Source organism: Calypte anna, chromosome 1 (assembly GCF_003957555.1).
Source record: "Calypte anna isolate BGI_N300 chromosome 1, bCalAnn1_v1.p, whole genome shotgun sequence".
Taxonomy (NCBI): domain Eukaryota; kingdom Metazoa; phylum Chordata; class Aves; order Apodiformes; family Trochilidae; genus Calypte; species Calypte anna.
In genome coordinates, this window is record NC_044244.1 from 187975848 (window position 1) to 187989612 (window position 13765).

General features: G+C 42.1%; 1 protein-coding gene across 2 annotated transcripts in view; it reads right to left on the reverse strand.

Moving 5' to 3' along the window:
- FAT3 (FAT atypical cadherin 3) overlaps positions 1-13765 on the reverse strand; it is a 403937-nt gene that overhangs the window by 15233 nt on the left and 374939 nt on the right. For both annotated transcript variants that reach the window (XM_030449568.1, XM_030449576.1), the window contains exon 22: positions 6410-6878. In XM_030449568.1, the coding sequence (XP_030305428.1) occupies positions 6410-6878 (469 nt within the window). The remainder of the gene's footprint in view (positions 1-6409; positions 6879-13765) is intronic.

Consider the following 13765-nt stretch of genomic DNA (forward strand, 5'->3'; position numbering starts at 1 on the left):
AAAAAGGCAATAAAACAAGACAGTATGAAATTACAATATTTATCCCTGACTTCTATACACCTTTGGAAGCACTTGCTATACACCTGCCAACTCTGAGCCACTGGCAAAAGACACAGCACTTCCCTGTGACACACAAGCTTGGAGCTAGAGAGGATTCACCAGGGAGGTCTCCAGCTCAGCAAAGCATATGTTGAAACCCACAGAGGAGGGAAGTGAAGAGTGGATAGGATGCCTCAGTACACAGCCTGTGTACACTGACTGGCCAGCAGACCTGCCAGACCTTTTATGCTTCTCCAAACCCCGCAGCACTGGCTGTAATTTCACCCACTATTGCACATTGTAGCCACATGGCCATGGACTAAATGCAATCCTAGAGAAAACCCTTTCAGTCAGGAGTGCATGCTAGGTCTTACAAAGAGATTTTATTACACTTTAAACTTAATATCCAGGTAAGGTGTCCCATCTGTTTAGCACAAGAACATGACAAACAGAGCTGAAGAAAATGCAAAGTGCCCTGTCCTCTCAGCAGAGGACAAAAGACCTCTTTCATGCAATTTAGGGCTTGCTCCTGATCACAATGGAGGCACTGGAAGTCTTGGAAATTCTTCAACATTTAAGATCATACATGCCATCTGGGTTCCCTCCATGAGATATTAATATTTCGTTTTGCACATTGATGCTGGAAAATGCTCATCTGCATTCTCCAAGACTGCAAATTTTGTGATGTTACCACTGTATATCTTCAGAGGGAAACAGAGGATAAAAGATAGAGAGTTCTGGTAAACACATCTGTAGTGCTGCTGGGGTGGGACCACAACACCCTCAGCCTGTGGTACAATAACCAGTACCAATGGATGACCTAAGACCAACAACAAGCTGTGAGCAATGGCACATCCCTTTTAGGCTACAACTGCATTAGTAAGCCCTGCAGAGCAACAGGAATAGGTCTGTGGAGCAAAAGTTGGTCCTGAGGACCCAGCACCCTCAGTGCACATATTTCAGGGCTTTAGGATTATGTTAGCTGCTCTCCTGGTGCTGGCACCATCTAGAGGGAAGCCTGGTCCTGCCCTTCAAGGTATCACATCTCCACAGTGGGAACCAAAACATGCTGAGAGGGGATAATGAGAAGATCCACATTAATGCACATCTGTGGTCTAAACCATTACACAGACATAGCCCTGTTTAGCTTACATATGGTCCTGGGCTTTCTGGTTATTTCATAAGGCTTCTCTCATTCATCTCCACTAATCTGGGTCCCCTCTCTGTAGCTGAGTGTCACCTTATCACTTTGACACCAACAGCTTCTCTTCCTGCCTTGTTTGTGTGTCCCTCTCTAGAAGGAAAGGGATTTTTCAGCTCAGACCTTAACAAAGACAACAAGCTGTAAGCAAGGACATGGTGCAGGCTTTCTGCCTATACCTATGTTTGCCTGGCACTTAATAAGCAGAGACAGTAGCAAAAGGTGGGCTCAGTGCCATCAGCAGATGGGATGCTGCTATGCAGCCAACGTTTCCATTGGTAGCATTGCCAGCCTAAGCATCTGAATGTCTGTCTATCCTCAGGTTTACTTGGCTTTATTAAAGAGGATGCTCCGAACTGCTGCCAATTCTTTTTTTGAACATGTGTATGCTCCTGTTTCTATCTATCACATGCCAGAGGAGCTGGCTGTTAACTGTTATGTGCTTTGGCTTTTGCATTTGATCTCACCATGTAGTTTCTTTCCCTGCTGTGTAGCTACACCTTACAAACTTGCTGTCCAGAAACAGGCCTGCCCTTAGCCCTGCTCAGATAACATTTTCTGGCAAGGTAACTGATGAGAGGAACTGAAAGTGAAGGGGACCTTTCCCACCACTTGTATTTTGGTGTATTTATACACATATCAGGCCACCTTCAAGAACTGTATGTTCTTCAGCCACACATATTTCTGCCACTTCAAATTTAACTTATATTTCTGCCAACAGATGACTGCCTCTTGCCTCTAGCTAGTATGAAAATTAACCTCAGTTTTGTTTAAACTGGTGCTTTCTACGAAAGGATTGGTGTGTATGTTCCTTGAAACTGGGAATTAAAATTCCTATGTCTAAAAGCATAGCTATTAAAAAAAGGGTAACCCCTCTAAAAGTTTTAAAGGCTTTTTAAAAGTTAATTGATGTGCATTTGGCATTCTCATGTTACAGCATGAGGGTTTGTGTGTGTGTGAGAAAATGCAAGATCTAGAATATAAGTAATACCAGGTCAGTTCATGACTATGCTATTAATACACACATTTTTTCCTGATGTAATTCTTATAAACTACCTAATCCTCAAAAGCACCTGTGTTAATGTTGCCAACATGCTCTGAAACGTTATTAAAATCACCACCTAAGTGTCATATTACATTTTTTCCTCTCTTTGGATTTTAACTTTCTTTCTTAAAAAAAAAACAAAAAAAAAAACCACCAAGAAAACAACCTCCCAAAAAACTGAGGTGAAGGAAGAGGGGAAAGCAATGTTCTGTTCCCACACTGCCACAGTCTTTGACTCAGGAGATATTTCAGCTCAAATGCTTCACGTTCAAATAAAATTGCGTACTCATATAAGCCATTTACTTCAATCAAAGCCAGATGTATTTAGGACTGATCAAATTAAAAGGAAGTAACTATACTTATAATTGCAGGCTTTAGAAGCACAAGGTTTCTCTGTGTGGTTGAAAAGCTTGGCGCAGGGCTCAGATTTGATTACAGTAAAGCTTTCTATTGCTGTGATTGCTCATGTTGTTATTCATGCAGATAAACACACATTTACTATTGGCAGACCTGGTAATACCAATCTATTATTAGGGTTGTGTGACATTTCCCATTTTAAGACCTCATATTCAGCAGCTTATAGCTTAACCACACTTTAAACACTTGGTTGAATTTTCTTGGGAAATTTCAGTCTAAAGAGCCAAGCTGTTTCTGAAACTCATGCTGTTTGTAAGCTTTCAAAATGCTGGTGACTTTCTTTAAAAATAGCTTTACTGACCCATACTTATGGGTAAGGACTTAAAGGTCTGGAATAATGTGGCCTTTATTTCATGGCTGTGGTTTCCAGTGTCTTCAAGAAAATTGTCCTAAAGCCAATATAGCAGAAATCTTTTTCTGCTAGGAATCTCCCAAGCTATCAAACCCGATGAACGCTTTTCCAGACCATTTTAAGGATGTGTTGCATCTCCCTGCAGGGTCTCTGAACATGCAAGACCCTTTCTATAACTGTAAACAAGGCTGGGCATGCTGTTACGGGACTTAATTTGGACCCATGGAAACACCCAAGCACAAGCAGAGGTTCGAATCACGGTCACTTTCTGCTTACCCAGATACCAGATTTTGAAAGCAGAGAGGTTTCTCCATACTCTCAGTGATTTCTTGGAACATTATGATTTCGCCTGCAGAATAAGATTTCCATGTTGTCCTCCTGATCAATATGACAAAAAGAGCCAGTACAGGTCAACTAGCCCTGTGCTGACTCTCCTCTTAGGGTAACACCATTGCCATCAGCCCTGAGCTCTGTGCAGCCCCCACACAGCACTGTCCCTGAGCCAAGTTCTTCCAAGTTGCTCTGGCTTTACCCAGATGAACCTCACCAGCAGCCAGGACATTCTCCTAGTGCACCCAAAGCATCACCTTAGCAATTCCCTGAACAGGGATGCAACCTCTCCCTATTCCGATAGTGGCAGGATGAAGTGGAAGGTAACCAGAGGCAGCTTTTTATTAATGATGAACAGGGCAGTAGGCATTTCTATTGAAAGGAAGATCTATAAACAGCTTTCTGGTTTTTTGTCACTTAATTTCCTTGTGAAGCACAGTAGATCCTGATCCTGATGCTATGGAAAGCCCTGAGACTGGGAAGAGGACCTTTGCATGGTATACTTTTGAATGCTTCCTCCCACTAAAAAAGAGAAAAAAGCAGCCATTTCCTTTCTTGAGATAAAAATTATGAGCTATTACTTTTTTTTTTTTTCTATTTAAAAAGAAAATCAGCTGCTAACATCTATCTCAGTGAACGCAGTGGCTGATTATTCCTAAATACATGCTGCAGTCTGTGGCTCCACAACTAGCATTTGCAATACTGTAAGGATCTCTGCTCCATGGAATTTAATTACATGGCTTTTTTGCATATGGGGGTTACAAACAACAGAATGACTGATGGAAACAAAAATGCTCGTGCCTTCTCCTTGTGGGCTGGGCTGCAGAACCACCGACATAGAGTCAGGGCCCACAGCGCTGGAATTATGGCTTTATAACAATCCTTTATTTACATACACTGCTGAGGCAGTAAAAACAGCAAACAGATTTTTAACAGCAGACAGCTGAAAGATCCCTGCAGGGCACGTGCCCCCTCGCCGAGGCAGGAATGCAGGGAAGTGAAATTTGTTCCGTGACTGTTTTCCAGCAGTGAATTACGCTGACGTGAAAACGGTGCGTGCCATTCCAGCAATAAAATGGGTCAGATCATCAGCACTGCCTGTTTCTTGCTGGCCCCACTGCTCCCCTTAGTTTGAATTGGCATGCACATGGTGCTGGGAAAAAAAAAAGGATTACTCTAAAGTGTTTTGTTAGAAAGGTTTCAATTTACTCATCATGAGATTGCTGAGCAATACTGTAAATAGACTCAAATAGAATCTATACAAGGATCTGTTCTCAGGCTTCCTAGAATGCTTGCTTGGCAAATGGTTAACCTCAGTTATTAAGTATGGAGACTGAAACCAAGCCATGTTATGTGCATGTATATATTACAGTTGTATTTTCTAGGGATTTAAACAATCTTGCTTAGCAGTTCTCAGTAGCTGAAGCATCCTCCTGACTCAGAATGATTTTCTTTTGCCCTTTTTTTGGACACTCACTTTCTTTCCTTCCTTTAATAAATAGTCTCTTACCAAGAAACAGAAGCAGCAACAACTGTCCTCATGCTGCACATCACATCCTGGCTGGCCAGTGTTACCTTCCATTCCTCCCAATGGTCCTCCCATCTCCTTCCACTGACAGCAAAGCCAATAGCAAGGCCCTGGCATACCCTTTGCTCTGCCATGGGAGAAGAGGTGGCTGGATCAAAGCCAAGGATCCAGAGGAGATGCCAGCTGAGATATCTCAGCATCAGAAAACCTCCATTGTCAAGGCTTACTTTGTAAGAGCACTTGTGTCTTTGTAAGAGACACTTGGTTGTTCAGAGCTCACCAGATTTCAGTCCTGAAAACTTCCTAAACTCTAAAGTTTAGGAAGCTGCTAAAGTTTAGAAAAATCTACTTAGGGGAGGGTGATCAGAAAGGAAATATGAGAACAAGGCTTAAAACAATGAAAAAATAGAAATAACAATTATGGATACAAGAGAACCACATGGACACAGTAAAGGCAAAAGCCCTGGATAGTGGTTAAATGCTCCATTAATAAAAAAAGCTTAGTGGGAATTTCCCTAGGGGACCATGACCAAAATCTCTGGCAGTAAGAGGGTGGAAAGCTCTGAATTTGCAGAAGACCTCTCTGTTGACCATCCTTGTTTCTGGTAGAAGTTTTAGTGTGCCAGAAAAGGTGAGAAATACTGCCTGCTAACACAGTGTAGGAACTGGATGGGAAACCTGTACACTGCAAAGACAGAGCAACCCTGAAGGAAAGGTCCCACACATACACCATTTGTTTTTTTTTCTGCTAAGATTCTGGCTGTTGTCATGGTCTGGTAACTTGTGTACTACATTGCTGGGTAATATGTCACTGGCACCAAATCACACAAGCCACTGTATAACCACTGGACAGGAAACACCAACACAAGCACAGTTTAAATCAATGCCCTATAAACTTTGAATAGTATTACTTAGACCTTGAAGCACTCAAGCCTCTGAGGAAGCTGTAAAACACTTCTGGGGCAGTTTATAGTGGGGTGGACTTGCTATTTTCCAAGCAGACGTGTAATCAAATTATTCACTCACAAAAAGGACCAAGGTGTTTGTGGTCAGCCCAGTAATTATTTGTGACAGCTTCAGAAACAGAGAATAGGAACAGTGCTGCTGCATTGGTGAGGGACATTTGAAATCACCATTGTTCTCTACAGCTTTCAAAGCTGTAAATGGATCCTGAAAAATCCAGCTAAGCATTACAGTAATTGTAATTCTATAGGATTATCCTAACGGCCAATAAATCGATTTCCTCCTGGAACACTAATGCAACGAGAAGGGGCAGCATTTCACCATTATTTATAGAGCAAACAGCTTTTACACAATTTGCAATACCTATCAGAGTTTTATAGAGTTCATGAGATTTTTTCAAGCACGTTGCTGCATAAAACCATCTCTGGCCATAAATTGTAGAGAAAAAATGAGGGAGAGGAGAGGAGAGGAGGGATGTGATGGGGTTGGGGGGGGGGGGGGATTCAAACCCATAAAGTAATGCAAAATCTTTACCACCAGATGGCACGCTGGTACAGGTGCCGCCGTTCTGGCAGGGCTGCCTCTCGCACGCATCGGGGTAGAGGACGCAGCCAAGCTTTAACTCCGTCAGCCCAACCACTTCTGCGAAGCTGCTGCGCTTGTTCTGGAGCGGCAGCTCGTTGTTGTTTAGGACAACCGAATCCAGGCAACCCTGAAAGCCACTCAGCACCTGCGTTGTTCTCTTGTCGGTCAGGCTGCGGACATTATCCACTTGGACCTGGGCGCCGAAGTAGACGGAGCTATCGGTGCCCAGAGTCTGGAAATAGAGGGGGGCTTTGCGGCGCTCCACGTAGCTGTCATCCAGGGACAGGCTCGTGAAATTGCGATTCAGCTCCAGGAAGACTGAATGCCAGCTTCCATCATTAACGGCCCTGCCAGAAATTCCCAGGATTCCTGGGCCACTTCCACAGTCCAACTGGAACCACAGTTTGCCGTCAGCGATCTACAGGATGGAAAAAGAAAAAGATATCAAAGTGCTTCAGGCTCACGGCTGCCTTAGAGTCTGTTGTCATAGAGGAAACAGAAACACAGAGGACTTCTAGACATTCACTATATAGTGTTAAAGCTGCTCTCCTATGTGACACTATAATAGCAAAAAGCTGTGCTTTTGTCATCAGGAAAAACCACGAGGTGATAAATACCAGCGTAATCAGAATGCACCCAAAGCCAGTCACTGCAGGCAAACTGAAAAATACAGAAGAAAAAGAAATACAGATGCAGATCATGGGAGAAGTCTGGCATACGGGTATGTCTCAGTGAACAGGGAGTGGACTGGAAGACCCTTGTTTATCCTCTTGTCTCTGCTGCTAACCAGTTGTGTCTCTCTGAGCAAGCCCTGCCATCCACCCATCCACCCATGTGCTGTGACTCTGCTCCTAGTGTTTGGTGCTATCAAAGGGACAGTCAGGGTAAGAGTCAGTGGCCACTGTCTTCAGCTGGACATGCTAGGTGCTCTGCTCATGCACAGATCCTGTGCCTCTCTAATATTTCAGAGGATCTCAGCAAGGTGTGGACTTGTCCTTAAGTACTGTAAGTTCAGTTTCTCTTAAAAGCATAAGATGCTGGCTGGCCAAAAGTCAGGTGTTTTCCCAGGATGCTATACTACCTGTCCTGCCCATATCTTCTTCCTTTCCTGATATTTATGCTGGGTTCCTGGCCTTAGAGAGATTGTTAGGATTTCTCACTCTCTCTCCTGCCTTTTGCCCATCTGAAATCCTTGTAAAGGGTATATCTGTGCCAGCCTGCTGGGGCAGGCATAGTGCAGAGTGAGGGAATAGGTATGAAGTGCTGGTTTCCTGATTAGCAGTCTACCCAAAGAATTTAGGTTTCTTTAACAGATGGCAGATAAGTTAAAAATGGCTGACAAGGCTTGAAATAATTTCTTATGTCACATTAATTGGATTCAAGCTCTCTGAAAGCTCTTGCAATTATTTTACCTTTATGTCATGCTCTAGGAAGCATTTATCTCTGCAAACCCCATCTCAAGACAGTTCTGTCCCATTATTTATCCCCCTGAAAAGTTCAAGCACAGTGTCCTTTTTCATCCTTCCCTGCAGCACATGTTGTACTCTCACTGGTTTATCTGCAACACAACCCTACTGCTCTCTCCTGGCCAAGCAGAGTTGCCATTACTGTCAGTGCAAAAACTTCTCTGAACTTTGGTGGCCTGCTAGCCTGCCACAGCTAATGAAAATGTGAGGATTATGCCTGCATTGTGTCCATCTGACTTTGGCCATTTTTGGCCACTTCTGATTTGAATAGTCATTCAAAACTGTGCTAGCTAGAGACATCCCTTGGCGTGTGTCTGAACTGGTGTTCAAACTCTTCTGTGCCAGGCTCTTTGATGCAGCTTGAAACTAAATGGTTTTAGTTTAACTAGAACTGTTAATCTACAGGAGCAGACTGTACTGTTGCATCATTATCAGTATTTTACTGTCCTTGTAGACTCACAAAATTACCTGGAGAAAAGCTAAGGGTACAATATTCAGGTTTGATGATCTCTGGGCTTCCTTCTCCTTTCCAGACCTCAGACCCTTGGAATCATAGAATCATAGAAAGGTTTTGGTTGCAAGGGACCTTAAAGATCATCTAGCTGCAAACCTTCTGCCATGGGCAGGGACACCTTTCACTAGATCAGGTTGCTTGAGGCCCCATCCAACCAAGGGCCACCCACTGAGTGCTTCCAGGGATGGGGCAGCCACAACTTCCCTGGGCAATCTGTGCAGCATCTCACCACCCTCCCAGGAAAGAATTTTTTCCTAATATTTAACGTAACTCTCTCCAAGTTTTAAACCATTTTCCCTTGTCCTACCTACACACTTGTGCAAAAACCCCTAACCCAGCTTTCTTGTAGGCCCCCTTCACATATTGGAAAGCTGCTATAAAGTTACCTTGGAGCTTCCTCTTTTTTCTTTGGCTGAACAACCTCAACCTCCTCAGCCTATTTGCATAGGATAGGAGTTCCAGCCTTCTGATCAACCTCCAGCTGGGCTGTAACCTCAAGCCAAGCTGCACTGGCTTTGGTGTGTATAAACATACAGTCAGAATGTTAACCAAATGGCTCTCCACTGCTCTGCAATAGCTTGGATGATGTGGACAAATTGATGTTAAGCACTTGACAAGCTTCCTATGAATGCCAACTACCTAATTTTTCTGCATGGCAGAATGGTTGTGGAGGGATACACATGTAGAAGGAGCCAGAAGAGCAACAATTAGCCCCTACTATGGGCAGCTGGCTATTTTGAAGTCCTTGACCAGGAGGATGTAATGAAACTGAGAAGTGAGATCTATGGCTGTAATATAACATGTTTGCAGGATGTTGTTTGGTACTCCTAGAGCTCAATCAGGAAAAGGTAATGGATGTATAGAATAATATGTCTGCATCATGTTTCATTAAGAAATCTTTTCTTAAAAGACACAAAACTCAGCTGTAAACTAGTTTTGTAGATTGAAATTGTGCCTATTAAAGCATCTGCTCAGGAAGAGTCTTGGTAAACAAGATGCCCTGATAAGCAGCTGGTTTCTCTCCAGAGATGGAGCAATAGCTTCTTTTCTCCCTGTGCAACAAAACAGCCCCAAAACCTTGAAGGTACTGCTCAGAAAGTGTGGTATTCTCAACAGGAATACAAATCAAACATCACAATACATGCCAACATGTTACAGTTTGAAAAAATGCCATAATTGGATAAGCAGTTAACTTGCTTCTTATTCCAAAACATTTTTCCTATGGAAACTGTTCTACACTGATTGTGTATAATACACATATACCTCCCTTAAGACTACTTATACCCTGAAGGACCTACTGCCTATGTGTCTATTACCCTTACTCACCAAACATGCTTTTCCAATTATCTTTATAAATGCAACACCACATATGAGCACCTGGGATGAATATTACACCATTTGTATGTGGGAAACTATACTCTAAAAGATTTGCCATTAAAATATGTTTTATACATCCTTCTCATCCACTTTTATTTCCTTTCACCAGCAGATGATCTGACATAGAGAGTAAATATATATTGTCTGAAAGGCTGTTTCCTTCCTTTTATTAAAAAAGCACTAGTAACCCCCCACCTCAGGCTAAAGTGAAAGATGGAAAGGATGGTCTGACACTTACAGGACTAGCCTAGCATATGATAGATATCCATGGGAATCCACACTCTGTAACACTCTTCCTCTGGGATGTCAAGCAAGTCATTAGTTTCAGTTCTCCATCAGTAAAAGAGGGATAACGTCATTCCCTCCCTCACACCAGTGCTTCACTGATACATACATTAAAGACTGTGACATGCCCAGATACTCCAAATGATAGGGCCAAAAAATAATTTCATTAATTAGACAGTCACAGGCCTTGCTGTAGCTGAGCAGGGAGGACGTATTTGTCCCCTGCCGGCCCCTTGCCTCCAGAGTGAGGAGAAAGAGCAGGAACAGCTGGTGACAAGCAGAGGCTGCAAAGGGCTCCTGTCCTGCAGACTTATCAGCTGGGCTGGCAGGGAGGAGAAGGGTCCTCCACTCAGCAAGGGAAAACAATGTCTGCAGTCCTAAGCATGGAAAATTCCACCACAGAGCTTTGATTCAGCAATTGATCCCAGGTGTTCCCATGATTCATGGCAACCACCTGTGCTGTCATGGACACTTCTCAGTCCTCAAAGAGCTTCTTTGATTATAGCATGGAACTTGGTACCTTGGTACAAGCTGACTTTCAAGTCAACTTCTTACCTGAAGTGTATTCAAATTAATAGTGTGGAAATTCTATGAATGGCCAATGCTGTTGTCCAAGCCCAGCAGTTACCTAGACAGACACCTCAGTGGGGTGATTGGCTTGGTTGAGGGTTGGGCAGCATCAGACTCTGTCTGCTTTTTTTCTCCATCTATGTGATGTTAACACAGCACAGTGCTTGAGTTACCCCATCTCACAGATGAGATGCAAACTCTGCAAGCACTTGCTAGTGCAGCCTCTGACACCAGACGAAACCAGATCTGCACCAAGATGAAAGCAGTGAGACGTGGCTTCATCCTAGCTGGGCAGACAATTCCCACCAAGCTTCCACTTTTCAGAGCTTTATGGGTTTAGTTACTGTATCTCTCATTATAGCTATTAGGATAATTAATGCATACTTAAGCATGTATGATCTTATAGACACAAACTTCCTCACCTGTACAGAAGTACAAAGAAGAGAGAAGGTTCCAAAAGCTGATGCAATCTGTTACATTTCAAGTTTCATTCAACGAGTGAAATGGAGCCAAACACATATTGTAAATTATATTAGAATATTAGCCTGGCTAAGATGTTTGGCTAGCATCCATACTTGTGTATCAACACAGGTAATAAAATGATCAAATGGTTCTTCTGAGACCACCTTAGGCTCACACAGTCCATCTGCAGTCAGACACTATGGATACAGCATGCTGACTACTAATCTATCAGGGGAAATATTTCGTTAGCTGAATTACATTTCAGGTTTGTTTGTGTAAAGCAGTGTATTTAATTAAAATATGACTTGTTTCGACTCCAGTCATAACTAGGATCATATCCAAACTTCAGCCTTATCCAGCATAAGCCATGCAGCAGTAATGCACTAAAATGTGTAATACACACTTAACCATGCAAAGTTTTACATTAACTGCCTGAATGGAAGAGCATATGCTTGCATTTTACCATTTGACAGCTGTATTGCTAGTATGATAGAAAAGACTTTCTTTACCTATTTTTAATATTTTAAATTTTACGAAACAAGTTGAATCTCCATTATTTTCCATGGGAAAAAAAAAAAAGTAATTACACAGTTCTCTTCTGCAATGGCCTCATAATGCTTTCAATTGTTAAATCTTACTTTTCCCAGAGATGCTGCAAAGGAAAAAAGAAATGCTGATACAATTTGTGGCACATGTAATCTTTTCAAAGGAAAAAAAAAAAGCCATCAACCTGCATCTCATTTTGCTTCAATTGTCTTAAAAGCAAGAGTACATAAGAAAAAAAAATGGCCAACCTCTCAAAATCGATGGATGAGTTGCTTTATTTGAAACAGCTGAATAAATAACACCCTTATTATATTGTATCAACACAGTGTGGCTGGTAGGCTTTCAGCAAAGTAGTAGACAAGCAGTTTGCTCTATGGAATTGATTATTCATCCAAGAAGGAAACCACATTACGATTATGAAATATTTCCATCCTTGGAGTTATCACAAATGTATGAGCTCCCAAAATCAAGCTGGTCATTTAAACACTGAAAACCACAGTGCAGCATTAATTTTTAAATAGACTGAAATGGAGGAGACTTGCTTCAAAAAAATCAATGCCACTACATGCCCCAACAGAGGTGCTGTTTTCTGCTCATTCTCCCATGGGCTTGTACAATGTTGTTGGTCTAAACTTCTTCCACCTCTGACTTTATTTGGAGCTCAGTATTGGTGCTGGGCCCTCTGGTGCTAATCCGCCAGATACTTAAGTACATGCTTAAAATTAAGGTATGTGAGTAGTTCCAATTGCCTTCAAATGCAGGAAGTTAAGCAAGTGATTAAGTGCTTTGCTGGAGTGATGCCAGAGTGCTCAAAAGAACACAGGATCCCATCCTTTATCCTCTATTTGGAAAGCTTCTTCTCATGTTTAATTTAATTGAAAGCAATGCTCAAATGATAACAACTTCACATTTACATACCTCTAATTAATCTACTTAATGGCCTCATTTCTGAGCATTCCCTATGTCACAACATACATACCTGGTTTTTAAAAAAAAGACAAAACAAACTAAAAAGGCCTTACCTCTGGTTTAGAAATTAAAAAATACATTGTTAGAAAGTCTAAGTGTAACTTTCTTGTAAATATCTCCATTAGGGATCTCCAGAGCACACTAAGTCAGTGGGCATCAATGAAAAGACCTACTGTGGCTCCATCCCTTGGGCATAGTGCCATGTGCCTGTCATCAAGCACTTTTGTGAAACCTCAGTCTGATTTCCCTCTGCTGAATGACCTTCACAAACAGAACTCCAGGAATTCATGATCTTTTAAGTGAAGCCATTTCTTAAAAAACATACTGAAAGTAATGTTCTATTTTTCTTTAATCCCTATATTTACTGAACCCAAGGGCTACACCTGGGAAAAGGATGTACTTACTGCAACACCAAATCCTGCACTACCTAAGAGCCAAGTGTGAGGCTCTGGGAAGGGAATTCCCTGTGTCTTTCTTTGCTTGATGCATGTGAGAAGGTGGAGACCTTGTACCTGTAACACTGAATACAAGACTCTGGACCTTTCTCATCAGACGCATGAAGCAGCAGCTGTGTCTGAATTTCTCTATTAAGTGCTGCATGAGGTGGGTTCAGAGCTGGAAATTCCTCCTTGGAGCCAGGAAGCAAGAAATAACATTACCTGAAGGCTGGCCTCTCAGAGGGGTGCAGAGTAGATTTTGTTGCTGGTCCTTCAAGTATTTTTTTGTCCTGTTATCTTTCAAAATAAAATGGCTGTGTGATTCTGTGAAGCAATGACTGAAAACACCTAACTCCTAACCTACAACTAAATTACTAATCCAGGTGACTGCAATGAGGGTGTTTCTTACTTTTTTTTTTTTTTTTTTTTTTTTTGTAATAGCAGGAATTTTCCTTTTTTGGTGGCAAAATTTTACAGCTTCAACTATAGATTTCCACTCAGCTGCCTATGACCTGACCTTCTGGACTCCTTAATCACAGTAGTTTTATACACTAAGCTATAACAAAATAAATTATCCTACCAATCATTCTAGCTCCATTGCAGTCTGTCTCTGTATCTCCTATTGTTTTCAAGTGGCATCTTTCACCAGGGCTATTTATTTTTTCAAAGCAGTTTTCAA